The 26,869-nt window shown below is 38.2% G+C and overlaps 1 protein-coding gene across 1 annotated transcript in view; it reads left to right on the top strand.

The window, feature by feature from the left end:
* The first annotated feature begins 1,333 nt into the window (after positions 1–1,333).
* Positions 1,334–26,869, top strand: part of LOC122297381 (protein FORGETTER 1) — a 37,802-nt gene continuing 12,266 nt past the window's right edge. Inside the window, exons 1-10 of the mRNA XM_043107419.1 lie at positions 1,334–1,973; positions 5,014–5,079; positions 5,213–5,386; positions 5,468–5,598; positions 5,764–5,840; positions 21,895–22,076; positions 22,253–22,330; positions 22,609–22,741; positions 25,393–25,453; positions 25,524–25,605. Of these exons, the coding sequence (XP_042963353.1) occupies positions 1,566–1,973; positions 5,014–5,079; positions 5,213–5,386; positions 5,468–5,598; positions 5,764–5,840; positions 21,895–22,076; positions 22,253–22,330; positions 22,609–22,741; positions 25,393–25,453; positions 25,524–25,605 (1,392 nt within the window). The 5' untranslated portion in view covers positions 1,334–1,565. The remainder of the gene's footprint in view (positions 1,974–5,013; positions 5,080–5,212; positions 5,387–5,467; positions 5,599–5,763; positions 5,841–21,894; positions 22,077–22,252; positions 22,331–22,608; positions 22,742–25,392; positions 25,454–25,523; positions 25,606–26,869) is intronic.

The following is a 26,869-nucleotide window of genomic DNA, read 5'->3' as shown; positions in this document are numbered from 1 at the left end:
GTTCAGTCCATGTCAGTTCAGTCAATGATAGTTTACAATTCATGTCAAATTTTCTTCCTGAGTAGACTATCTTTTTGTTGAGAGGATGTTGGTTAGGGTTTTCCATATGAACATTCTAACCTTGCCCGAGACTCCACACTTCACTTTTAATTAACTATTTATTATTAAACATGATTCTAAGTTCATGTTCAGTCCATGTCAATTCAGTCAATGTTAGTTTACAATCCATGTCAAATTTTCTTCTTGAGTAGACTATCTTTTATTGGGAGGATGTTGGTTAAGCTTTTCCATATGAAAATTCTAACCTTGCCCGGGACTCCACATTTCACTTTTAATTAACTAGTTTATTATTAAACATGATTCCAAGTTCATGTTCAATCCATGTCAGTTCAGTCAATGTTAGTTTACAATCCATGTCAACTTTCACATTATGTTAGCACATGTCATATTAGTTGCCAAGTCATGTCACTCTCATTCATGTTCATGTTAGCATTCATATCATTTTACTATCATGCTTGCATCTGTATACTGTTAGTTAAATTGATAGTTAACTTGTTGAGAAATCTCACTTGGTAGTCTCAACTACCATTTCCTTCGAAATGATAGACAATGTATTGGGACATCGAGATCCAATGCCTAGAGGTCTGGATGAGGCTAACTAGGCCGCAAAGGAACGACGCAAACTTGATAGCCAAGGTTATCCATTTCCTAGACACTACTTCGGACATTATAGCATAGCTGCGTAGGCAGTTCAACAATCTATTAGAATAGTTTTATTTCCAAACTGTAATCATAGAGCTCTGTCTCTATAGTTTATGTTATAGTTTATGTTGTTACAGATCTTTTGGACAAGTACTGTAACTTTTGGATATCTGTTATCATGTGATCATGAAGCATGCCTATGTTATTTTGGAATATATTTTACATGGTATGTAGTATTGTTCAAAAAGAAAATTTATCCGCTGCGAATAATACATATAATTATATGTATGCTAGATCCATTGCATATTTAATTATCATAAATATGAGTATATAATCTTATATTACATGTTATGACTTTTCAGAATCTGTCCAATTTCTAATAAAAAATGGGGCGTCACATGCAAAGGACGTATTAGAAGAGTAATTAATGAAGTACAAAAAATAATGAAAAAAAGTTATAATCAACTACCATTGCATCCGCCTCATTTTTTTATAAAAGATAATTTTTATTTTATTAAAAAACTATATATAAAATTAGTTATATAATGTTTTCTAATTCTCACATAATATATATTTGGAAAGTTCATAATTTTTTCAACTAAACACTCCCGATGCTATCTCTCACTCCCAATTCCGCATAAATAGATGTTCCATTTCAAACGTCACAGCTAATTTCTCTCTCTTTCTCCAAAAGAAAATAACAAAGAAAATCGACAGACAGTGAGGGAGAGAAGAGCGCCAACGAAGCAACGCTTCCCCAAACCCTCTTCGCGCCCTAACCTATACGTACACTTTTTCTTGAAAATTCTCTGTATAGCGAGGCATTATTGAGTCGGTGAGCGAGCGAGGACCGGAAAAACATAATGAGTCAGCCGCCGGTCCCCCCGCCCCCACAACCGGCGGGCGGTGGTGGTGGGGTGCAGGTGCGGTGCGCTGGTTGCAAACTGATCTTGACGGTGGCGGGGGGCGTCACGGAGTTCGTGTGCCCGACTTGCCAATTGCCTCAGATGCTGCCGCCGGAGCTAATGAGAGTGCAATTGAAGGCGCCTCTTCCTCCGCCTCCTTCAATACCCTCGTCACACCAAGTGCCGGCGCACGGAATTGACCCGACGAAGATCCAGGTACCCTGCGCACACTGCAAGGCCATCCTCAATGTGCCCCACGGCTTGACCAGGTTCGCTTGTCCTCAGTGCGGCGTTGACCTCGCCGTCGATTTGTCCAAGCTGAAGCAGCTCTTCCCGCCTCGACCACCTCCTGAGGAAGAAAATGAGGTTTGCTTGCCGATCCATTTCTCAACGATATGTTTTTGTACTGCCAATGGGATTGCTAAATGATTGCAGACGCCCATGTTTATTGGCTTTTGTATAATGTATTTGATAACGTTAAGTCATATTGTTTATGTACGAATGAAGTTAAGATTCCTCAGTCCATCATTGATAAGTAGCATAGGAAATGTTATTTTCTGTTTATTTTCTTTTCATTTCTTTGTTGTTAATATTTTTTTTTTTTCATTTGTAACTTATTGGAAAAAAAAAAAATTCTTTTGCAATAAAAAGCTCTGTAGGGGAAAAAAAAAAAAAAAAACAACAACAAAGGATAATCTAGGCTAGAGCCAAGAGGACTTGGAATATTTTGGAGCGATGGAATTTGTTCACCTGCAGTGACAACTTAAAGACCATGAGTCGGAATTCATGTTTTGATTTAGGCTGGGTTTGGACACAATATTTTCTGAAGATTGAAAATATTTTTTTATGGAAAACCATTGATATTTCATTGTTTACTTGAGACTCTAAAAATAATGGAAATATTTTTCAGAGGTTTGGATGGTACAAAAAAGCTTACCCAAAGTTAGGCCATTGGGTGGAAGAGGACGTACCTCTTGAAAGGTGTTCAGATCACTTTAATCAATAGCACCCTCTCTAATTTATTCACCTATTTCCTTTCCTTTTTTCTTCCACCGGTGCGAGGCGAAGTGTATAGAGAAATCTATATAAAGAAGTCTCGATATTTTTCACATATGTTCTAGGGTACATCAATTGAAAAATCTATATAACCACTACTCTATAAGAAATCTAGAGTTGGATGCATTTTGGTTTCTTTTCTTTTTGAGTTGGGCATGTTGCCGCAATGGTTGGAGCGTGTTTGCAATGGGATTGGGGAGTGTAGCATTGGAGGGGCTAATATTACCAGGGGAAATTTGCGATTGAGGGGAGAATTCAAACTAAAGTTGCATTTAGGATGGGGGTGGGAGCCGTTGGGTTGCATTGTAAGGGTGGTGTGGGATCTTCCATGAGGTTGTGGGGAGGGAGGAGCTCTGAAAATTGATTATGCCTCTTGAGAGGCATAAGCCATGCCAAATTTGTTGGCGTGGAACTCATTTTCTGTAGACCAGCATTTTCCATTTGTTAGAAAATACAAGTAACAATTTTTAGATCACTTTTATATCGAAACAAATGTATCCCACCTATACACATGGGTATCTGTGCATGCTTCCTTGTCATGGCCGCCATTCTCTTCCATTTTCATCAAATAGGTGATCCTGTCCCTTGTTTGGAAATTTCATACCTTCTTTTCGTGTGGTTTTCTTGATCCATTCGTCTAAGTTTGGCAACATTTTCCACCAATCTCCGTGAGTTGCTTTAGAGAAATTATGAAATCTAGCAATTATTTATTGATGGAGTCCCACTTGAACTAGGAAACTTTTTAGCTTCCTTCTGACAACAAAAAGGGTGATTCTACCAATTATGAAGTATAGGAAAAGGGATTTTATAAGGGGATGTCATTTTGCCAGGGTAGAGTAGGGCAATCACGTTATTCATTTTTTCCCCTTGTTTGTTTGTCATTCTGGAAATTTGAAACATGTTATGAGGCATGGAGGAACGAATGAGAACAAAGGAAGGGCGGAATGGACACATCGATAATTGCATATTAATAACTTGTGGAGAAAGAGAATCAATGCCTTTGATTCCTTTTGTATAGTTGTCTATCTCTTTCAACGAAAACACAAGCATCTAATAAACAGGTGAAAAAGAATAGCTTTGGGTTTAGAAACCTAGCATTGAATGCAAGCATCCTAGAGCTTGAGGTGTTCTTGAGGAAAATATCTACTTTTTAGGAAATTGCTAATAAACTCCGTCCTTTATATTTTTGGATTTCAGGGAAGCTAACTAGTCATGAGAAGTTTGGGGAACATTTTTTTAGAACACCATAATGGCATAATCAGATTCTGTCAGCACTTTTCCTTAGGGTTATCCATTTTCTGGATTTTATAGGTAGGTTACATTTATGTATAATATGTGTTCTGATATCCCATACTGAGTGCTGAGTAGAGGTGGTATGTGGGACCCCATATTGCTTGGGAGTGGGGAAGTTCTTGCTCTTTGTAATTCCAATGGGGCTCCAATTGTAATATTGACTAGTCTCTTTGGATGTTACATGTGTCTGACAAAGTTATATGATGGAGCTCCCAAATGATTCACCAACAAATTTCCAACTACTAGCGTAACCTCTGATGTTGTATAGGTTGTCATGGTAGTGATTAAAGTATGAGGAGACATCATTGCCAGAGAAACAAGTACAAGATTTTGTTTTCCCTTTATAAACTTCTTGTGCTGCCTCTTAAACAAGATATACTGTTATCCTACATTTAATGTGAGCTTTACTCATTTTCAAATACTTTATAGTAAATGAGTCTTTCAATAAAGAATTCGATGGAACTCCAATCATTTGGGATTATGTTCCTCTCTTCCTTAAACCTAATGTGTCCAAAGGCAAGCTTACCCTTCTTGTGGCATCAAATAAACAACATGCTATATTTCATTTTCACAAGGTGAATCTTCTCTGAACTGTTTCCATTGGGACTTTTTTGGTAAGATCATTTTTGGTGGATCTCCTAGTGAACAACACTGTAGAAATCTTTTGCACCCAGAATGATGTGAATTTTGGTGTTTGTTTTAATTTGTTGCCTAGATTAACCAAGGATTAAGAATGACTTGGCATCAATTTGAGTTTGTCTGATATATAACATTACGCTTTCTTTTCTTTTCTTTTTCTTTCTGGTTAGAGAAACTGTATTTGTCTGATAGGCATTTTCTTCTCTTACACGCCTTTCTGTTACTAACAAGAAGTCCTTAAGGGTGCATATTTGTGACAAACCCTCCCGTTGGTTTATGCTTTTAGTTTGTGAAACTTACGTATGATCATTTTTTTTTTAAACAAACATTTTTTTCTTTCTGATTGTCTTTTCTTCTAAAGTCCTATTAGTTTCCTTATATTTACGCTTTCATCCTCCCATCTACATTGTATTGTCAGGTAGTCATTGAAGTAGAGCGAGAAGAAGATGAAGGTGGCATGGTGGGAGAGACATTTACGGACTATGTGAGTTTTTGTTTTTCTGAACTTCTTGATCAGAAGTGCTATTTGAGAGTTTTGTTTTCATATAGTGCCTTGACTTTTTTATTGAACCTTCCAAACCAGTAATTCAAATGATTCTTGCCTTGTTCTTTTGCAGCGCCCTCCGAAACTATCTATTGGACCTCCCCATCCAGATCCTATTGTGGAAACATCCTCCTTATCTGCAGTACAACCACCTGAACCGACATACGATTTAAAAATCAAAGATGAATTGGAAAGCTCTAACACTTTGTCGTGTTTGCAAATTGAGACATTGGTGTATGCTTGTCAGGTTGCTTTTATAACAGATCATATGGTTGATAATAATTTTGTTCCATTATTTGTAAGATAACAATGTGAGCTTCCATTACAGAGACACCTCCATCACCTTCCCAGTGGTGCTAGGGCAGGATTCTTTATCGGAGATGGAGCTGGTGTGGGTAAAGGTCGAACAATTGCTGGACTAATATGGGAAAATTGGCACCATGGGATGAAGAAAGCCCTGTAAGGGCTTTATATGCGTATCATATTTTTTTTCCCTTAATGTTTCCTTGTTTATTATTGTTTGTTTGATTGTATGATAAAGGCATTATTGTTGGATGGTACTTTCTTTGTTTTCTAATTAATGTTTTGTAATGCGTTTGTACTATTTTCGATGATCCTACATAGGTGGATTTCTGTTGGTTCAGACTTAAAGTTTGATGCAAGAAGAGACTTGGATGATGTGGGAGCCACCTCGATTGAAGGTAAAAAAAAAAAAAAACCTTAAACTGTCGTTAGTTATTTTATTATCTTAGTAGGATAAAAGATTCTAGTTGGAGTAACATAATTTTTGAAATGTTAATGCTGTATTTAACATGGTGTTACACAATATGAATTTGGAGGATGGGGTGTAGGGATTGAAAGACTAGAAAAGATAGACTTGTTGTCATTTTTATAAATTAGGTTAGATTATTTTCCCTTTTTTTTATTATATCTGTCAGTTTTATTGGTAACCAAAAGAGTGATATTCAAGTACACACAGATTATATAGGATAACACCCCTGATCTAAGAATGAGAAGAGAGTAATAGAAAATCCTGAAAGCTAAAACTAGAAAAGGACAATTTGAGCAGCCATCCATTGGTATAAAGCTCTAAAGAAAATATATGCATATTTTTTTTATTGGCATCAGGTGTCCGGAAACAGCGCCGGATTAATCTTAGGGTGCACAGGCCCTCAACAAAGGGTTTCCTTCAAGTGCACTTCGGGTATTTTAAGGGGAAAATCCCCTAGTCCGATGGCTCCTAGAGATTGTTTGCACCCAAGGAGATTTGAATTTTAGACCTAGGGGGAGCATACCCCCAAGCCTAAGGCCTTTTCCACTTGAGCCAACCCTTAAGGTAAAAAAATAATAATAAAATAATAATAAAAAAAAAAGATATGCACATGCCATTGACTTCTCACGATTCTCAAAGTTCCGATTGTTCATTTTTTTCTCTAAATACCACATAATGCGCAAGGGAATAAGCTTCCATATAGTATCTCTCTCAGGCTTACTTATCTTGCCTTAACATGCCAAAAGAACTATTGCTCTATATGGCTTAACTCAACCCAACCCAAATATGCCAAAAATAATATTCCATAAAGTAGTCGCTGCCTTACAATGAAGCGAGAGGTGATCAATCATTTTTCTGCTCTTGCGCATCAACTCTAATCCTTTTAGTGACAAGTAACCCTAGTGACTGTGCAAATGTAACATTTCTACTACGATAATGTGCCTCCTTCTTAGATCAGGGACTGTGCATGTTGGTATGGTTGTGAGGTGAGGAAAGATGTTGCTACCAGGTGGAGAATGATTCCATTGTGTTCACCAGTTTGAGTTCCCTCAAGGCCACTAGAGATTTACCTGGCTGTTAACTTCAGGGTGCCATGAGATTAGTCGAGGTGCGCGTAAGCTAGCCCGGACACCTATGGATATAAAAATAAATAAAAAATGATTCCTTTGTGTTTAATATGGTGTCTATGGCTGGAAAGAAATGAGAGATGTTTTGAAGACAATGAGCGCTCTTTTGAAGATCTTCAAAACTTTTTCTTATATACTTTGAGCTTGTGGGCTAAGATCTTTGTAAGGAATGATGAGAATGTTATGAATCTATTTCTTTATTAGTTTTCCTATTTTCTTGTTGTCTAGAGTGTAGTAGGTATTTCCTTTGTATACCTCCTGTGTACTTGGGTTTTGCCTGTTCGTGATAATAAAATTCTTATTACTTGTAAAAAAAAAAAAAAAAAGATATTCCCAAGAGCTGCAGTCCAAATAAAGAAAGCCACTCTCAACGAAGCGTTATTCCTCCAAACTAACTTCCGCTGGAAAAGAGTGCTGCTTTGAGAAAATAATGCCTGGTAGAATGATTTGACTTGAAATTCCTTGTGCCCTTTCCCAAACACATGGGGTGAAGAGCATCATAGAATGAAGCAATAATCACCATCTCCAATCATTTTGATGAAAATGAACTTTGAAGACCTTGCAACGCAATGTCTTTTATCCACTTAAACTTTGGACCAATGTAATACCCTTACAATATAAGGATTAGGCAAATACCCACCCGTGGTAGTTACCATCAAACTATGTAAATAGTTTGCCATTGTTGCTTTCTTACAATGTGCAAGCTGAGGGGCACAAAGAAATTGCAAGGTCATCTCATGTGGGAATTGAACATTTTCTTGATAGTGTTGTACTAACAAGCATGGTATGATCTTGACCTTTGCAATGTGTGGTGGGGGTAGTCGGCGAATGCTAGTTTACTAGAAGGAAGCGGTAGTAAAGGTTGGACAATGCTCTATGATGAACTTCAGTGAGGGTCAACATTCTTCCAATTGTTTATAGAAATTCAGCCCTTATTCTGACATTCCCACCAACTTGGTGATTTTTCGTCGTCAGTTTTGGTGGCACTGCCATTGTAGATGGGATGGCACTAAGGAAGGAGGGAGCCCGCAATTTCCATTGAGCATGGTGCACTGTAGAGTCTGATTGGGTATGATGGTCTCTATTGGAAGACAATTGGAGTATTGAAGGTGGGGTGGACCGAGCTTTAAAGAACTTGGATGTGGGTCTTAGGCCTCGTTTGGTTATACAGATGAGATGAGATAAAAGTTGAAAGTTGAATAAAATATTGTTAGAATATAATTTTTTAATATAATTTTTTTTTAGAATTTGAAAAAGTTAAATTGTTTATTATATTTTGTGTGGGAATTTGGGAAAGTTATAATGATTATATGTGGATGAGATAATCTCATCGCATCTACCAAACCAAACTAGGCCTTAAGGTTTATGGGCTAACGTGGGATTTGGCCTTATCCAAGCCCCTGCGGGCTATAATTCCTCAAAAAAGTATTTGGGCTGCTCCACAAGGCCTCTATTGACAAAGCTTGCTTTAGTTGTATAAAAGGGACGAACAAGTTGGCCGTTAGGCGTTAGGGCTTTCTAACAACCGCTCTCGTAGGTTAGAGATGTCATGTGACTTGCATAACTCGCACCAAGCAACAGATCCTCACAATAAATAAATACTTCATTAAATAATAAAAATCCTTAAATTAAACCAAGTCATTAAACATAAAAATATAATTAGTCTTGATTGCGAAATTAAATAATAAAACAAAACCAATAAATAATAAATCTAAGCCAACAAGTCTAGGTAGTGGCATAAAAGTCCTCAATACTATAATCTTCCATCAAAGCTTGACTTGCCTGTTTGTCTTGAACATCTTTCACACTTGGGTGGTTAAAACATAACTCAAAATAAAATGAGTTGAAGACTCAATAAGTGCACACCATATTGTAAACATACCTTAAAACAGGGGTTTTCTTGAAAACATATATGCTTTGTAAACATATAATATGAAACCAATTAATGATGACTACTAGTACGTTCATGCATGGCTTATTAATTTTTTTCCAAAAATTTTATACACCATACTATCATCCCACTAAATAAGATGTGGCATATTTATCATTATTAAATGATCATTTATTGCATGCTTCTTTATCATCTAATGGTGACGAATGTGCCATATCGTATTCAATAGGATGAGAGTGTGGTGTATAGCATTACTCATTTTTTTCACATGTCTTGTCTTATTGGCCAACACAAATTAAACTTTTTTTTTTTTTTTTTTTTGAGGAACACATTAACCTCATGTGCAAGGTTGTGCACCGGTCCCACTGCCCATGGCCACAAGGGGAATTGCTAATCTTATAAATCATAACTATGGTGGCCAAGCTTAGGTTCATAGTTTGCACATCCACCCATAACTGCATTAGTATCATGCATCTATATTTCATTCTTAAAACATATTCATTCTTATTCTTGCCTTTTCTTACACTTATCATATGAGACTTTTCATATTATTTAATGACACATGAGATGCATGGAAAAGTAATTCACATAATTAGCACAGCTAATATAAAATCACGATGGCACAAAAGCATAACATGACAACATATCTTGGTTAATAACATAAAATAATATGCCCTCCTTATTTAACAACATCACAACTTGGTACTGAAAATGGGGCTTTCAAGGAAAGGTCGCACACACTATTATAATTTATAATACCTACGGTTTGATGCAAGTGTATGATCATGCTATTTACAATGTATTCACTTTTTGTTACTTTGCAAGGCTGCTAGCTTTATGGAATATGGTTTTTGATACATTTGGGATAGATTGGGTTATCCATTCTTGAGTGTGAATCTACTTGCTTGTTGGAAATGACAATTTGGTAGCCATCCTTACACATTACTATGGAGGATGACCCAATCATGCTTGTTGCGGTGTATTTGGAGAGAGAAATGAGTGTAGCTTTGAAGATTGCAAAAATTCTGTTGCAACTCGACCTATCCTTTCTTAATGCCCTCTTTCATTGAACAGTGCTCCAAATCAGTGTATTTTTCTTTTTTTTTTTGTTTCAACTTTTCAAGATTTTTTAGTAGGGACGTGTGGGCGGTACACTGCATGTTGAGGGAGGTGCAGGTTCAGTTGGGAATTTGTAGGGGGAGGTGGCCAAAGTGCTAAGGTGTGTCAGGGCTAATAAGGATAGGGAGGATACGGGGCATTTTGGGGGAGGAAAGGAATAGGCTTCACGGAGGCTGGTAAGGGCCTCAAGTAACGGGATGCGCCCCAGCCAAAGGAGATTGGGCCGGGCTGATAGGCTTGGGCCTTAGCCCATTTTTCAGAAAATGGCCCGGCAAGAGTGGAGGGCTCTGGTAGGACATGTAGGAGCAAGAAGGAGGTCCTCTCTGCCGAAGTCCTTGTCGTGATGCCACTAGAGGGTGGTGGACCTGTCGACTGGAAAACAAAAGATGTCGACAAAGTCGGTGGAGCTATTGGAAGGTGGACTGGATTTGCTGGAGAAGCAGAAAATGTCAGTTTTGGTCTTCATACCCTTTCTCTGCCCTCTCTTTCATTTATATATTAATTACATGTACATAGGATGCTCAAGTATGTCAACAATTTACAGCAGTTGGCTACCTAATTTACGACTAATTCTACCTAATTTACAACCACAAAACTAATCGCATAATTCTCTCTGTAATTATCTCGTAACACCCCCCCTCAAATTGATGCTTGTTGATCTACCAGCATCAATTTGTCAACCAAGAACTGATGTCGGTGCTGAGAAAGGGCTTTCGTAAATATGTCTGCAGTTTGACATTCGGTGGAGATGTGAGGAAGAGTAATAACATGTTTGTCAAATGATTCACGGATGGAATGACAATCGACTTCAATATGTTTCGTACGTTCATGGAATATAGGATTAGCAGCAATTTGAATAGCACTGGTATTATCAGCATGAAGGGGAGTGGAATGCAGTTGAGGAAAACCAAGTTCTCCTAATAACCCACGAAGCCAAGTGATCTCTGAGCATGTTGAAGACATAGCACGATATTCTGACTCAGTAGAGGACTTGGAAACTCTATCTTGCTTCTTACTCTTCCAAGAAATAAGTGCATTTCCTAAAAACATGCACCAGCCAGTAACAGAGCGACGAGTATCTGCACAGCCGGCCCAGTCAGCATCACTATACCCTACTAACTGTAAGGGAGAGTCTTTAGGAAAGAACAACCCGTGTGTAGGGGTTCCCTTCAGATAGCGGATAATACGGCGGACAGCAGCTAAATGAAGATGTCGTGGAGCTTGCATAAATTGACTAACTTGCTGCACAGCAAAAGAAATGTTAGGACGAGTAATCGTCAAGTAGTTCAAACTCCCAACAAGCTGTCGATATAATGATGGATCTGATAAGAGCTCTCATTCCTCTTGAAGAAACTTAAGATTGACTTCTAGAGGAGTAAGAACAGAGTTACCCGATTGGAGACCAGCTAGTGAAATCACTTCCTGTTTGTATTTGTGCCGGTGTAACAACGTACCAGTCGGAGTAAGCTGCACCTCAAGACCAAGAAAGTACTGCAGAGGACCAAGATCTTTCATGTGAAAAGAGGCATGGAGATGCTATTGCAATTGCTCAATTAACTCATTATTACAGCCAGTAATTACAATGTCATCAACATATACTAGAAGTAATACAATTCCTGCAGATGTCTTGCGCAGAAAGAGAGAGGAATCAAACTGACTCTGAGTAAAATGAAAAGCAAGCAGGGTAGAACAAAATTTATCAAACCATGCACGTGGAGCCTGTTTTAGTCCATACAAGGATCGGCGTAGCCGACAAACCTCGGAGGAAGGTGTAGTAAACATGCCAGGAGGTGGAAACATATAGATTTCTTCCTTCAAGTCCCCATGCAGAAAAGCATTCTTCACATCCATCTGCCGAAGAGACCATCCCTGCGACGCAGCAAGTGCCAAAATAGTTCTCACAGTAGTCATTTTGGCAACAGGTGCAAATGTCTCGTCATAATCAATACCATACTCTTGTCAATTCCCAAGAACCACGAGACGGGCCTTATATCCGTCTAATGACCCATCAGACCGAAACTTGACTGAGTACACCCACTTACAGCCAATAGGTTTGACACCAGATGGACAAGTCACAAGATCCCAAGTGTGATTTTCTTGAAGAGCTTGGATTTCTTCTTGCATGGCCTGTTGCAAACATGCTTGGGTGGCTGCCTGGGTATATGAGTAAGGAATAGAAATAGTGTCAAGAGTGGCAGTAAGTGAAGTAGGTGGAAAACCATACCTATCCGGTGCATGTATATCCCAGGTGGAGCGCCGGGGTATAGGAGTTGCAGAATCAGATGACGGACCAATATCTAGAAGGGGCGTTGAAGTAGGGGAAGGACGCCGATGGTATACCAAACCTGGTTTAAATCGCTTAATAGAAGAAGACACATCATCAAAATCAGGAAAAAGAGTGATAGTAGGATCAGAAATAACCTGAGACTGAAAGAAATATTGATTCTCAAAGAAAATCACATTTCGTGAGATTCGGAATTTGCCTGAGCATCATAACAAACAAATCCTTTTTGAGTAGGACTATATCCCACAAAGGCACACGTGACAGACTGTGCAGCAATTTTGTGACGCTCAACAGGTGGCAGATGAACAAAACAAACACACCCAAAAGTATGAATGGATTGATACTCAGGAGATATGCCAAATAAGCGAAAATAGGGTGAATCAAAATCTAGAGTGATAGTAGGCAAACGATTGATTAAATAGACAGCAGTAGATAGAGCTTCTACCCAGAACTTAGAAGGTACAGAAGAACCAATCAACAGAGTACGGACAACATCTAAAAGATGACGATTCTTACACTCAGTGACTCCATTTTGTTGAGGAGTATAAGGACAAGAACGTTGGGAAATGATCCCCGTTTCTTGAAGAAAATTTTGAAAAGAATAAGACATGTACTCCCCTCCTAAGTCGGAGCGTAAAATTTTGATACACGTATTAAACTGTGTCTCGACAAGCACAACAAATTTTTGAAAAACAGAAAATACATCAGCTTTAGAACGGAGAAAATATATCTAGGTGAATCGACTATAATCATCGATAACGTCACAAAATAACGATACTGACCATGAGAAATAACAGAACTCACCCCAAACGTCAGTATGCACAATCTCAAAACAGTGAGAAGCATGACTACCATGCGCAGGAAAAGGTAAAGTTTTACTTTTACCAAAACAACAAGTGGCACACTCAAAAGATACAAGAGAAGAAGAATATGAGTCTTTATTGCCCAAAAAACCATGTCTCAGAAGATGAGTCCATACAACAGAATTAGGATGACCTAATTTCTTATGCTAGATTTCATGAGTATTGGCAGTAGCCGTACAAGCAAGAGAAACATTATTAGGAATAGAAAATTGTAAGGGAAACAAACATCCTACTTTAGGCCCCTTCGCGATCGCCATCCCCGACACCTGATCCTGCACAAGACAACCACCACGAAAAAAATGAACATCACAATTATTATCTACCAATTGTCCAACAGAGATTAAATTGGTAGATAATCCAAGAGAGATAAAAACATCTCGAAATGAAGCGCCCAAATTACCAACAACAGTAATAGGAAGAGTATTGCCATCAGCGATCTGAATATTTTGCGTACCACTATACTTACGAACACCATGGAGACTTGTCATATTACTAGTCATATGATTAGAAGCGCTCGAATCAACAATCCAAGAAGTTGAGTTAGTGCTCGTTCCTTGTATGCCTAAGGCCGTAAAAGCAGACACAATCATCTGTTGGACCATTGCTGGTGTAAGAACAGATGAATCACAGCTTACAATAGAAGGCACAGAAGAAGAAGCAGAGGACTGAACATCAGCCTGAAAAGCTTGGGATTGGCGGTTATGAGGCCGTATTCGACAGTCTTTGATGATATGGCCCTCTTTCTTGCAGTAATTACAAACTTTCTTTGGACAATTGCGAGCAATATGACCAAATTCCTTGCAATTGAAACATTGTAACTTGTTCCTCCCTCTCCCGTATGCTGCATAGGCTACATTTACAGTCTCGGAAAAGACCTTCTCAAAAGTCATACTTATCTGAGTGGATAGCCGTTGTTCTTCACGCAATAAATCTCCCAAACAAATGTCCAAAGAAGGAACTAGATCATGGTTCAATAAACCAGCTCGAACAGGCTCAAATTCGGGTCGAAGTTTCATTAAAAACTGATCACGTTGACTCTCAGCATGAACTGCTTGAAGAGCCGCGAGGGCCGCAGTAAGAACCTTTGCATGAGCAATGGCAGAATATTCGCTCCAAAGGTTAATAAAACTGGAATAAAATTGTGCGATAGGTAAATTGCCTTGACTATAATTACTAATTTTCAACTTTAATTGAAACTTTCGAGCACTATGATCTTGGTGGTAAATACGGTGAAGATAATCCCACATAGCCTGAGCCGTAATAAAACAGCGAAGATTGGTCACAAGGTGAGACTCAATAGTCCCCAATAGCCAAGAGATTACCTTGGCATCCTTGATCTCCCATTGAGCAAATTCTTTTTCATCAGTAGGAATCTTTGTAGAATTATCAGATTTGATAATTCTTTTCCTTTCAAAAAAATCTTAAATTGAAATTCCCATGTAGGAAAATTTTTGCCAGTAAATCGTACAATAGTATTTTCAATAGACATTATGAAAGTCTATGAACAAAAAAATAACCCAATAAGAGAGGCCCAAACACGTATTGCAACACAAGGTTTCCAAAATGATAATAGGAATATCAATTGGGCCAACGCAAAAAGATCCACTCAAAATTAGCCCACGGAAAGAATAATAATAAAAACTCACGGCAAGAAGCTCTTCACTATTGGGCTTACATGTATTTTATTTGCTCTCCTATTGAGCAAAAGAGACTCACAGCCCACAAAAAAAATAAAAGGACCCACAGGAGAGAAAAGTATTGTCCAACAAAAGGAAACCTGAAAATGCTTCTTGAGAGAAAAAGAAACATGAAGATGCCGTAAACAATGACAGGAAAAAAAATAAAACACGGCACGACAAAAAAAGGATATGACCCAGAAAGAAAACACTGCCGATAGCCACATAGAGGTGGTCGACCACCACCCAGTTGTACACAGAACTTTCCGGTGGCCTCAAAGCCATCCACAAATGCTGTCAACCACCACAAGAAATGTCTATTGTTGCAGAAACATCACTTGCAGCTGTCGACAGCCACTAAGAGGACAAACCCACAAGAAACTCAAAAACTAGTTGTACACAGAACCTGTCGATGGCCTCAAAGCCACCCACAAATGCTGTCAGCCACCACAGGAAATGTCTATTTTTGCATAAACATCACCTGCAGCTGCCGACAGCCACCTAAGAGGACAAACCCACAAGAAACTCAAAAACTCACCACCGTGTGAGAACAGAAAATTATTTTTGCAACTCAGAAATTCTGAAGGATCAAGACCACAGAGAAATGATAATCAGAATAGAGGCTCTGATACCATGTTAGTTTTGGTCTTCATACCCTTTCTCTGCCCTCTCTTTCATTTATATAGAAATTACATGTACATAGGATGCTCAAGTATGTCAACAATTTACAGCAGTCGGCTACCTAATTTATGACTAATTCTACCTAATTTACAACCACAAAACTAATCCCATAATTCTCTCCGTAATTATCTCATAACAGAAAACGCCGATAGAGATGGTGGTGGATCTTCCACCACCACCGAGTGCCATCCTTTCTCCAAGGAGTGGACAGAAATTGCTAATGGGGTGTGGGGCAGGAGATGATGGTTCGGTGAGTACGCAAGCGTTGCACAGTGACGTGTTTTTTTTTGTTGGGAGATAGCGAAAAAGGTGCTCAGAGGTCTCGGCCAATGAAGATCTATTTCTTTCCGATGAGGAGAACTCTCAGAGGTTTTTTTAGGTGACAAGTGACCCTGTAGGGGAAGTTGGATTTGTGCTTGGGGAAGAGAACATGGAGGAGCATATGGATTTTAGATTGGAGGATCCTACCCGTTTGAATTGTTTGTTTCCAAATCAATCCAATGTCTCAAACTGGGTGTCTCACACGGTGAAGAATATTCAGGAAATGGTGGGATTGAAGTGTGTAGGATATGAGAAGCAGTTCTTGGCGTTACTCACTGCTATTGAAGTGGATCACCAACAACAAAGGAAAGCTGGTTCAAAGAAACAGTGTGAACTCAGGAGGCTAACCTGGTCCATGAACTCTGAAGGTAGCTCCAACAGGGATAGGTCTAAAGGGAAGGGGCTGGCCTATCCCAAATGAAATAAAAAATTGTTTCGTGAAATTTTCGCGGACTAAATGAGGCCAGTAAGCATCTTCAAAATAGTAACTTGCTGCGTGGGTGAAAGGTGAACATCATTTGTTTACAAGAGATAAAGCTTAAAGTAATTACTACAAAAATTTTACAAAGTATATGGAGCTATGTACGTGTGGAATGAGTTTATTTGGCAGCTAACAGGGCCTCAGGAGGCGTGTTGGTGATGTGGGACAAACCAGTGGTGGAGAAAAGGGAGGGGTTCATAGGGTTATTTACGGTAGCATTTTAGGAGTGTGACAGACGACTATTTGTGGGCCTTTGCAGGTGCTTATGGTCCTAATTCAGACAATGACAAAAGATTATTGTGGGATGAACTAGTTGGAGTACATAGTCAGTGGGATTTTCCATGGCGTGTTGGTGGAGATTTTAATGTAACAAGATTTTCAAGTGAGTGCTTTGGCAATAGAAGAATGCGTCCAACAATGTTAGATTTTTCGGAATGCATCTTTGAGTTGAATCTAGTGGATTTACCACTAGTGGGGGGTTCATGCACATGGGCTAATAATCAGACGTGATCTCAATTAGATAGATTCTTAATTTCTCTAGAGTGGGAAATTCATTTTTTGGATGTTTGGCAAAAGAGACTGCCTTGGCTGTGTTTGGACCATTGGCCCATCATGCTGGATTGTGGTGGGATTCAAAGAAGGCATTGGTATTTTAAGTTTGAAAACATGTGGCTAAAATCGGAAGGTTTTGTGGAAAGGGTCAAACAGTGGTTGTCATCGTACCAGATACAAGGTACTCCTAGTTTCACGCGTGCGGGAAAATTGAAAGCTTTAAAAAAAGACTTACAGCTTTGGAATGTGCAGACTTTTGGCGACATTGGGGAACTCAAGAAATGCAAGATAAGGGAGATACATGAGCTAGAAAAGTTACAAGAGTCTTTGACTTTAACTCAGGAGCAATTAGCCCAAAAGCTAGTGCTGGTTGCAGATCTCGAGAGGATCATTCTATTAGAAGAGATTTCGTGGCGGCAAAAGTTTAGAGCGTTATGGTTGAAGGAAGGAGATCGAAGCACCAAGTTTTCCCACAGGGTAGCCAATTCTCATAGGAGATCCAACAATAATGAGATTTTGAAGATTGATGGTGTAGAATGTAAGGATTTGCATGTGATTAATAATCATGTTGTTGGTTTTTTTGAACAGCTACTTATTGAGCAAGCGGGTTGGTGGCCTAAGCCTAATGGGCTGGTTTTTTTACTCCATTGGGCATATGGATGTTAGCCATTTGGAGAGGCCTTTGGAGGAGGTGGAAGTTTTCAAAGTGGTGAGGAAAATGGCTAAAGAGAAGGCTCCGGGTCGTGATGGGTTTTCTATGGGTTTCTTTCCAAAATGTTGAGATGTATTAAAGGATGATCTCATGAAGGTGTTCCAGGAGTTTTATTCGGCTGGAAAATTTGAGAAAAGCCTAAACGCCACTTTTCTTGCATTGATATCGAAGAAGGTTGGGTCTGCGGAGATTAGGGATTTCCGACCCATTAGCCTAGTAAATGGGGTTTACAAGATTATTTCCAATGTACTTGCAAATCGCCTTAGTGAGGTCGTGGGAAAGATAATCTCAAAGCCCCAAAATACTTTTGTAAAGGATAGATTTTAGATGCGGTTCTTATTGCAAATGAATGTCTGGACAGTAGACTAAAAGTTGGCAATACAGGGATTATATGCAAGTTAGACATGGAGAAGGCATATAACCATGTTAACTGGGACTTTCTTCTTGACCTTCTTCGGAGGTGTGGTTTTGGGGAGAGATGGCGTTCATGGATCTGTTGGTGTATATCTACGATTAAATTTTCAGTTTAATGGAAGCCTTACTAGATTTTTCAATAGCACACGAGGTCTAAGATAAGGAGATCCGCTGCCCCCATTACTCTTTGTTATTGTGATTGAGGCTTTGAGCAGAATGACCTCAAATCTGGTTGCCATTGGGCTTATGACTGGTTACTCAATTGGATTCTCAAGTGGGGGACTTATTAGTATTTCTCATTTATTGTTTTGCAGATGACACTCTTATCTTCTGTGAGGCAGATCATAATCAGGTTTGAGTATTGAAGGCCCTCTTACTTTATTTTGAAGCAGTTTCTGGGTTGAAAGTGAAGCTGGACAAATTAGATATGGTGCCTATTGGAGGTATTCAGCATTTAAGACAGTTGGCTAATATTCTAGGGGTGTAAGATTTCCTCACTCCCTATAACATATTTTGATTTTCCATTGGGGGCCGCCTCGAGAGCAGCTTCTTTATGGGATATAGTGATTGGGAAAGTAGAGCGTCGATTAGTAGGTTGGAAGAGAATGTACCTGTCAAAATGTGGTAGGATTACCCTGATAAGGAGTACATTATCTAATCTACTGACCTATTTTTTTCCTTGTTCCCTATTCTAGCAAGTGTGGCGCTTCGTATTGAGAAACTACAACGGGATTTCTTGTGGGGTGGAATAGGTGAGGAGTTCAAATTCCACCTAGTTAGGTGGGAGAAGGTATGTAGTCCTCTCTCTAATGGTGGTTTGGGCATTAGAAATTTGAGAATTTTTAATCAAACGTTAACTTGAAAAATGGTTGTGGAGATACCATTAAGAATCAGAAGCCCTATGGAAGTTGGTGATTAAGAGCAAATATGGTGGCTTATTGGGGGGGGGGGGGGGGGATGGCGTACCAACAAAGTGAGAGGGGCATATGGAGTGGGGTTGTGAAAACATATAAGAAGAGGATGGGGGGTCTTTACTCATCACACAAGATTTCGTCTAGGAGAGGGGGGCCAGGATCAAATTCTTGTATGATACTTGGTGTGGTGATTGTGCTCTAAAGGATCAGTTCCTACACTCTTCAGGGTTGCAAGTGCCAAAGATGCTTCAGTGGTGAAAGTCATGGTGATAGCAGTGGAACATCAATTTTAGTTGAGCGGCACAAGATTGGGAAATGGATAGTTTCGAAGCCTTTTTCAGCCTTTTGTATTCAATCAAACCAAGTAACCAGCATGATTTATTGTGGTGGATACCTACAGGTAAAGACTCGTTCTCGGTTCGCTCATTTTAAAAGTCTCTTACACAAGAGCTTCCTGTTCAGTTTCCCTAGAAAAGGCTTTGGAGACATAAGGCGCCTCTCAAAGCAGCGTATTTTGTGTGGACTGCTTCCTTGGGTAAGATCCTTATAACTGATAATTTGAGGAAACGAAGGATGATCATTGCAGATTAGTGTTGCATGTGTAGGAATGGGGGTGAATCTGTGAATTATCTTCTACTACAGTGTGAAGTAGCTCGAGGGTTATGGAATGAGGTATTTGGTAGACTAGACTTGGGTTGGGTTATGCTTGAGACAATAGTGGCGGTCTTGGCTAGTTGGACAAATCTAAGAGGCAATCAACAGATAAAAGTTGTTTGGAAAATTATTCCTATTTGTATCATGTGGTGTGTGTGGCAGGAGCACAATGAACGGACGTTCAAGGACAGAGAGATCGATGGAGGAACTAAGAGCTTTCTTTTTTAGAACTCTTTGTACTTTGGCTATTGCCGTTAATTTTAATGGCCTAGATCTTCATGATTTTCTTGTATTTATTGCTCCTACGTAGTTAGGGCATTCTTTGTTTTAAGCATGGCTTTGCCTATTCTTTAATTAATATATTAATATAATTTGCTTACTTATTAAAAAAAAGGGATTCTTTTAGCACTTTTCCCTTTTCCCAGTTAGGTGGATTTCTTGTATACTTCCTGTGCATTTCTTATAAAGTCACAAGTAGTTTCAACCGGGAACGTTCCTCAGGTGGAGAGTATGACCTCCTCCTAGAATGCAAGATATCTTGTCCTTTCTTTGGGTGCTCCTTTCAAATTGAAATCTATTTGAATTGATGTGTGATGCAAGGTGCATGGCTATCAAGGGCATAAAAGGGCTTAGAGGACAAGATGGCCTGGAAGAAAATCACAGAAGAATTGTTCAACCCAAGAGTTTGCTCGACTCTAGCTCAACATTCGGTTGAGTGAGAATCTAGCAGATAGTTCACTTGAGATCTTGCTCAAGTCTCAGTCCAGCGAACTTATTCCAGATTTTTTATAAAGTTTTAATTTAGTTTGAGTTGTAATTAGTATTTTGGATAATTTGGACTTCTATGGATGAGATATTATTATTATTACTATTATTATTATTATTATTAGGAGTTTAGTTTTTAATAGACTAGATTTTATCTAGGATTTGATTGATTAATTTTACAGTTTATTTTGTTTTGACGACTTCAATTGTATGCCTATAAAAAGGCAAAGTCTTTGGTCATTTTAAAGGTTGGTCGTGATTGTTATTATTAAGATCTGAAGCAGATCTGTTATTATTAAAATAATCATCGAGATACTTTCCCTATCACCTATTATTTTAGAGTGAGATCTTTAAGAATTAAGGAAGAGTTGCTTCATTTTCGTGAAGCAGATCTGTGTTTTGTCTATTCCACTGCATTCATAACATCAGATTTAGTTTGCATGCTTATGTCAACTTGTTGGAAAAAATTGAGTGGAATTTGACTAGTTGGAAGAGGATGCATTTATCCGATGGTGTTCCCCAATGGAATGTCACATATTTTAGAGATGCTCAAGATTGGGAAGTGATGCCTCTTCGGTGTTCTACAATCTTGTGTACCCTATTCGTATGAAGGTAAGGGGTGGGAGACATGAAGATAGGATCTCTTGGCATCCTTTCAAAAAAGGGAAGTTTATCTTCCTCTCATTCTACAAGTGTCTCAATATGCACAATGCAAGTCCATTTCTGTGGAAGAGCATTTGGAAGACAAAGGCTCCCTAAAAGGAAATCTTCTTTGTATGGACTGCTTCCCTGAGGAAGATTCTCACATTAGACAACTTCAGGAAATGAAGAATCGTTGCTGTGGATTGCTGTTGCATGTGCAAAAAAAAGTGGGGGGTTTGTTGACCATTTACTACTTCATTGTGAGATTGCCATGACCCTAGGGAATTAATTCTTTGCTAGTGTGGGACTAGCTTGGGTGATGCCTAGAAGGGTGATCGATCTCTTAGCATCTTGAAGAGGCCTTTAGGGTAATTAGCATATTGCAACAATTTGCAAGATAGTTTTGTTATGCCTATGGCGGTGTCTTTGGTGGGAGAACGGAAAAAGTTTTGAAGATTGTGATTGGTCAATGGATGAGCTTAGAAATTTCCTTTTTATAATACTTTTCTCCATTGGTCGATTGTAATTGATTTTGATGGCATGAACTTTCACAAATTTCTTGTATCACTAGATTATTGTGCATAAGTGATGCTCTTGTATATGTCCCATGTACTTGTTGGACTCTTGCCTATTCTGATTATCAATTAAATTTTTGTTTACCTATAAAAAAAAAAATTAAAACATAAAATCCCTTCTAGCTTATATTTGCTTGGTTAACTCTTCATGTTTATGTAACTGTTTGTTTTCATACCATAACATGAAGAAGAATATTAGAAAAGCATGTGTAGGCACAATGCCTTAATTACATATTGCTTTTCTTGCTAAATACGTGGATTTTAGAATTGTTAATCAGACAGTTGCTAAAAAATATATATTTTTGTTTGCAGTGCATGCTTTGAACAAACTGCCGTACTCTAAACTTGACTCAAAGTCTGTTGGGATCAGGGAAGGAGTTGTTTTTTTGACATACAGCAGCCTTATAGCATCTTCTGAGAAAGGTCGGTCTCGTTTGCAGCAACTTGTGCAGTGGTGTGGATCAGGATTTGATGGTCTTCTTGTATTTGATGAGGTACAAGAGTTAAAAATATCCATTTTCTTCAGAAATGTTTTCTAGTTGGAGTTCTTAATCTTTAAGTGTACCTTTTTTTAAAGAAAAAAAGTTCTATAACTGATGCAATTATGTGTTACAAGATTTCAATTTTTTCTTCTATTTTTCATTGCTAAGGGTCAATGGCTTCATTGTAGTGCCACAAAGCCAAAAATTTGGTACCCGAAGCTGGAAGTCAGCCAACACGAACGGGTGAAGCTGTTCTTGAGATACAGGTTTGTCCTTAAATTATTGTACAATATTTGATATGGGTGTAACTTCTTAAAATAAATGATATGCGTGTAGTACTGGTGGTAATTCTAAAGAATTGTTTAAGTTTGTGGAGTTTTACCTTTCCTTAAGTGCAGCACTCATCTTTTTCTTTTGTGAAAATCCATCAAAAGGATAATTCATCCTATGATTATGAATATACAACAATATTGGGGTAGGAGGGCATAGAATGCTTTAATTGGATTTCATCTAATTCTTATTGTTCAAAATTTGGATATCGTAGGCTCGACTTCCTGAAGCTCGTGTTGTTTATTGCTCAGCAACTGGTGCATCTGAACCACGCAATATGGGTTATATGGTCCGCCTTGGTCTTTGGGGGGCTGGAACATTTTTCCTGGACTTCCGTGATTTTCTAGGTGGGTGCTTTTTTTTTTTTCGCCTAAAGCAATTTTTCCCTGCACTGCTCCTGCATATTTTTATCTATCTATAATATCTTGTGTCGTGTCATGAAGTTAATTTTGGTACATAATCTACATTAAATGTAAACAGTAAAGGAGAAAAGTTAACTGCATTATGATGGTTGCTAGAGTTCAGTTATAATCATCTGTTGGCATGTTGCATGTGGAAACTGAAGTTGGTTATCTGTTGAATTATTGCATGGCTTATCTTGGTATGAATGATTAAAATTGTCTTAAATCCTTGTTTCAGTCAGAAAGTTTTGTCTGGATACGTTTAGCAATGTAGGAAAATCTACTTTGACGCCCCGTCAAGCATAATGGTGAATTTATTGCTTCTTGTTAATTGAAATAATGATAATTTATAGAAATTAGCACATACCATTTAGTTCAAAACATATTGTTTGCTAGTTACAGGTTGTCCTGCTACATATATGGCTTTTAGCTTAAGAGTTCAACATCTGTCTTCCTAAGTTCCGTAATCCTTAGGCTTCTAAGATTTCTTGGAAATGATTTTTCGTCATTGCAATGTTAGTTGATGTCTGCCAAGAAGAATGCCTTTCAATTTCAGGCATCAGCTTGAGCTTTCACAAATCAGCCATTACTTGTGTGGCATATTGATTACTTGTAAGGATAGTTGCCACCTGAAGGTGCTATGCATAATGGTGCCACCTATTTGTGCTATATTTTTTGGTGTCTTGGTGATGCAGCTTTTATGAGGCCAACCCATGAAGCTTGAACATGATACTGATATGAAAATATTTGGAGTAGTGATAGATGATTGGCATATTAGGATACACATTTTAGGATTTCATATTTTAGAGTGCACAATGCAAAATGGATGGTACTTTCTGGGTGTGCCTCTGATGGATGGTTAGGTTAGATAGGGGACTACTTTTCTCATTCATCACTTAGAATCCCTTTAGAATGTACGTGATTATTTATAGGGGTTGAGGTGTTCTACTATGGCATTACCCTTTTGGGGACATGAGTCTTGGTGCCCAGTTAGGAATGTTACCTTCTTGAGCTCGATTTTTCTGTTGATAACACTCTTCTGGCGCGGGTTTCTGGCTCGGACTTCTACGGATTCTGCTCTTACAAAGATAACAATTGGTTAAGATTTGCCATGATGAACATGACTTCCTTCTGGGCTATATCTCTTCATTGTCTTACCCTTTTATTCTTGGCAATAGGCTTCCAATGGGTGGCACCCTAGTTCATTTTGTATCCAACATATATAATATATTTTATAATGATTGCAATGGAGATTCAATTGTATCGCCTAGTCCTTTTGGAGCATGGCCTAGATGTGGATTAGGCATTCCTTTGAAGTGTTACAAATGGTATTAGAGCCTATCCCAACTAGAAGTCTGGGACTTGAGCCATGTCACCTATGATGGAATGGCCCAATGAGGACGTCAGGTATATAAGAGGGGAGAATGTGATACTTCATATTGACTGATGAGTGCAAGTGGTTTATCGGATTCCGCATTGCTTGGGAGAGAGATCTTGCTCTTTATAATGATCCCAATGATGAATTGGGCCGACCAATGCTTCCTATCTAGCTATATTACAACTTTCCACAACCACCATCTCCATCGGTGGTACTGCTGTCTGCCCAATAGATTGTACAAAACCATCTCATAAGACGCTCCCCTTTAGTGGGGAATGGATGAAGACCAAGTTATTGGTCTCACAGCCCTTTTATCTTTCTTTTTATGTGCTGTAACGATTGTAATTGGATGTTTATCAGGAAATTTCACCTTCTCCTCATGTATCTTGTTCCTTTTGTTTTAATGAAATGTTTGTTAAAAAAAACTGCAGCCATTTATATGCAATTCCTTGGCTTCTCAAGCCTTCTAAAGATTTTCTAGTCATACCCCTCTTGTCTGAACCCAGTCTCCATTCACAAATTTCTTTCTTTTCTCTTCTCCTCATATGGTAGTCACTTTTCCTCTTTTTCTTTCTAGGTTTTGGTGTAATATCACATAGAATTATTGATGTTCTTTTGTGTTTCTGATCTATGACCTTAATAGTCTTGTTTGATCTTCTTTGAATCTATCTATATACTGACTCATATGCTTCCTTTGATCAGCCTTTTTTTACTACGATCTCGATGGTTTGTTGTTTCTTTCTGCCATTTGGTTGCTGTGAAAATTTCAGGATACGAAAAAAAAAGAACTGAAAATCATATTTGTGGATAGGATAATTCAAGATTCCAGAAGCTTGTTTTTCCTTTGATTGTTCAACATTGGAATCTTTATAGACATATAATTATACTCTAAAGCCCACCCGCCCCGAGGACGGCTGCGGGCAGGGCAGGACAGGTCCATGTGACCTGCCGCGCACCCCTAGTGGATATATATATACATGTATTGATGCACAACCATACACACACAGAGACATACGCTTATGCATCAATTCATTTAATTATTGTTTTAGTGGTGAAGATAACAAATTTCATTATTGGCTATTGGTTGCTTTTCATACAATTTGCTTAATTTCTTTTTCCTAATCCCCCCTCATGTTATCTTTATGTATTCACTTATTTCAATTCCCACTTAAATTATTGAAATTTATCAGAATATTTTCTTACCAAAGGTTACCTGCAGTTGCTCTGGAAAAAGGGGGCGTTGGAGCACTGGAACTTGTTGCCATGGACATGAAAGCAAGGTTAATATTAGTCTAAAATTCATTTCAGTGCAATATTTGATTTTCCTAAATCACTTTCTCCACATTTCAGGGGGATGTATGTTTGTCGTACACTTAGCTACAAAGGAGTGGAGTTTGAAGTTGTTGAAGCACCATTAGAAGCTGAAATGATGGTACAAGGCATTCTTTTGCTGTGCTATATGTGATACTCATTAAACCAAATCTTTTTTTAGTTATTATGGTTTTTATGTACCCGTAATGCAAGCACATAAATAATTTGGGCACGTGCTTCATAATTTGACAAAACCAAGCTCACATTTTTTATTGCTTCTGGGGAAAGCTTATCTGTCCCCTTCCCCCTTCTATCTAAAGTACTTGTAAATTTTTTCAAATTGTTTTCTTGCTGGACCCTGCCAGGAAATCATGCTCAATTTCTGTTGGCCCCCTTTATCTGTTTTCTATTTCAAGAATGTCCAACTATTGTTGGCTGTGAATAGGGACAAAGTCGGGAATCTAGTTATGGGGGTTATAATCCTAAATAAGATCTTAAAAATAAAATTTTAAAGATAGATTTATGATTGAATTTTTAAGTTACTGTACAAAAGCACATGTTTTGTATGCTATTGCTTGTGATAAAATATTATATAATTTTTTTATTTTTTATTTTATTATATCATATAACCCAAACATGTGTAGAAATGGTTAATTTGAAGTTTTAAGTTCAGATGCTAAAGAAAACTAGTTATGCTAATTGAAATTGATACTTTTCAATGAATAAAGCTATTGATGACATAAATAACACGGACGTTTCCCAAACTAGTGTAATTATGAAGTACACAAAGAGAGAAAAATATTAAACACAGTTATACTTTTACAAAATAAAATCAATTTCAAGAAAAAAGAAAGATTTTACAAATTCACAATTTATAAGTACCCAAGTTCAAGTATATTTTAAATTAATGAGTGCATAAAATTCAATCAAACATTTATACTAACCAAAAAAATATTATTCAAACCCCTGGGGGTTGGCTCAAGTGGTAAAGGGCTTGGGGGTATGCTCTCCCCTGGTCTAAGGTTCAAATCTCCCTTGAGTGCAAACAATCTCTAGGGGCCATCAAATTGGAGGATTTTCTCCTTGAATTACCCAATGTGCACTTGCAGGAAACTCCTTGCTGAGGGCTTGTGCACCCTCGGGATTAGTCGGGATGTTGTTCCTAGACATCCGGTGCCAATCAAAAATATATATATATATATATATATATATTCATATTCATATAAAACTATGGTTGTATATTTCCTATCTTTTATTTTTTCAATTTATAAAAAAGCTAAAATATAAAAAATTCAAATCTTTATCAAAAGATTTTTCTATAATGCCTCCTGGATTCTGTCACTGGCTGTGAAACTGAGCCATCATCTAGTGGTTTAGAAAGTGGA

Source organism: Carya illinoinensis, chromosome 15 (assembly GCF_018687715.1).
Source record: "Carya illinoinensis cultivar Pawnee chromosome 15, C.illinoinensisPawnee_v1, whole genome shotgun sequence".
NCBI lineage: Eukaryota > Viridiplantae > Streptophyta > Magnoliopsida > Fagales > Juglandaceae > Carya > Carya illinoinensis.
This window is presented reverse-complemented; position numbering and strand designations above follow the sequence as displayed.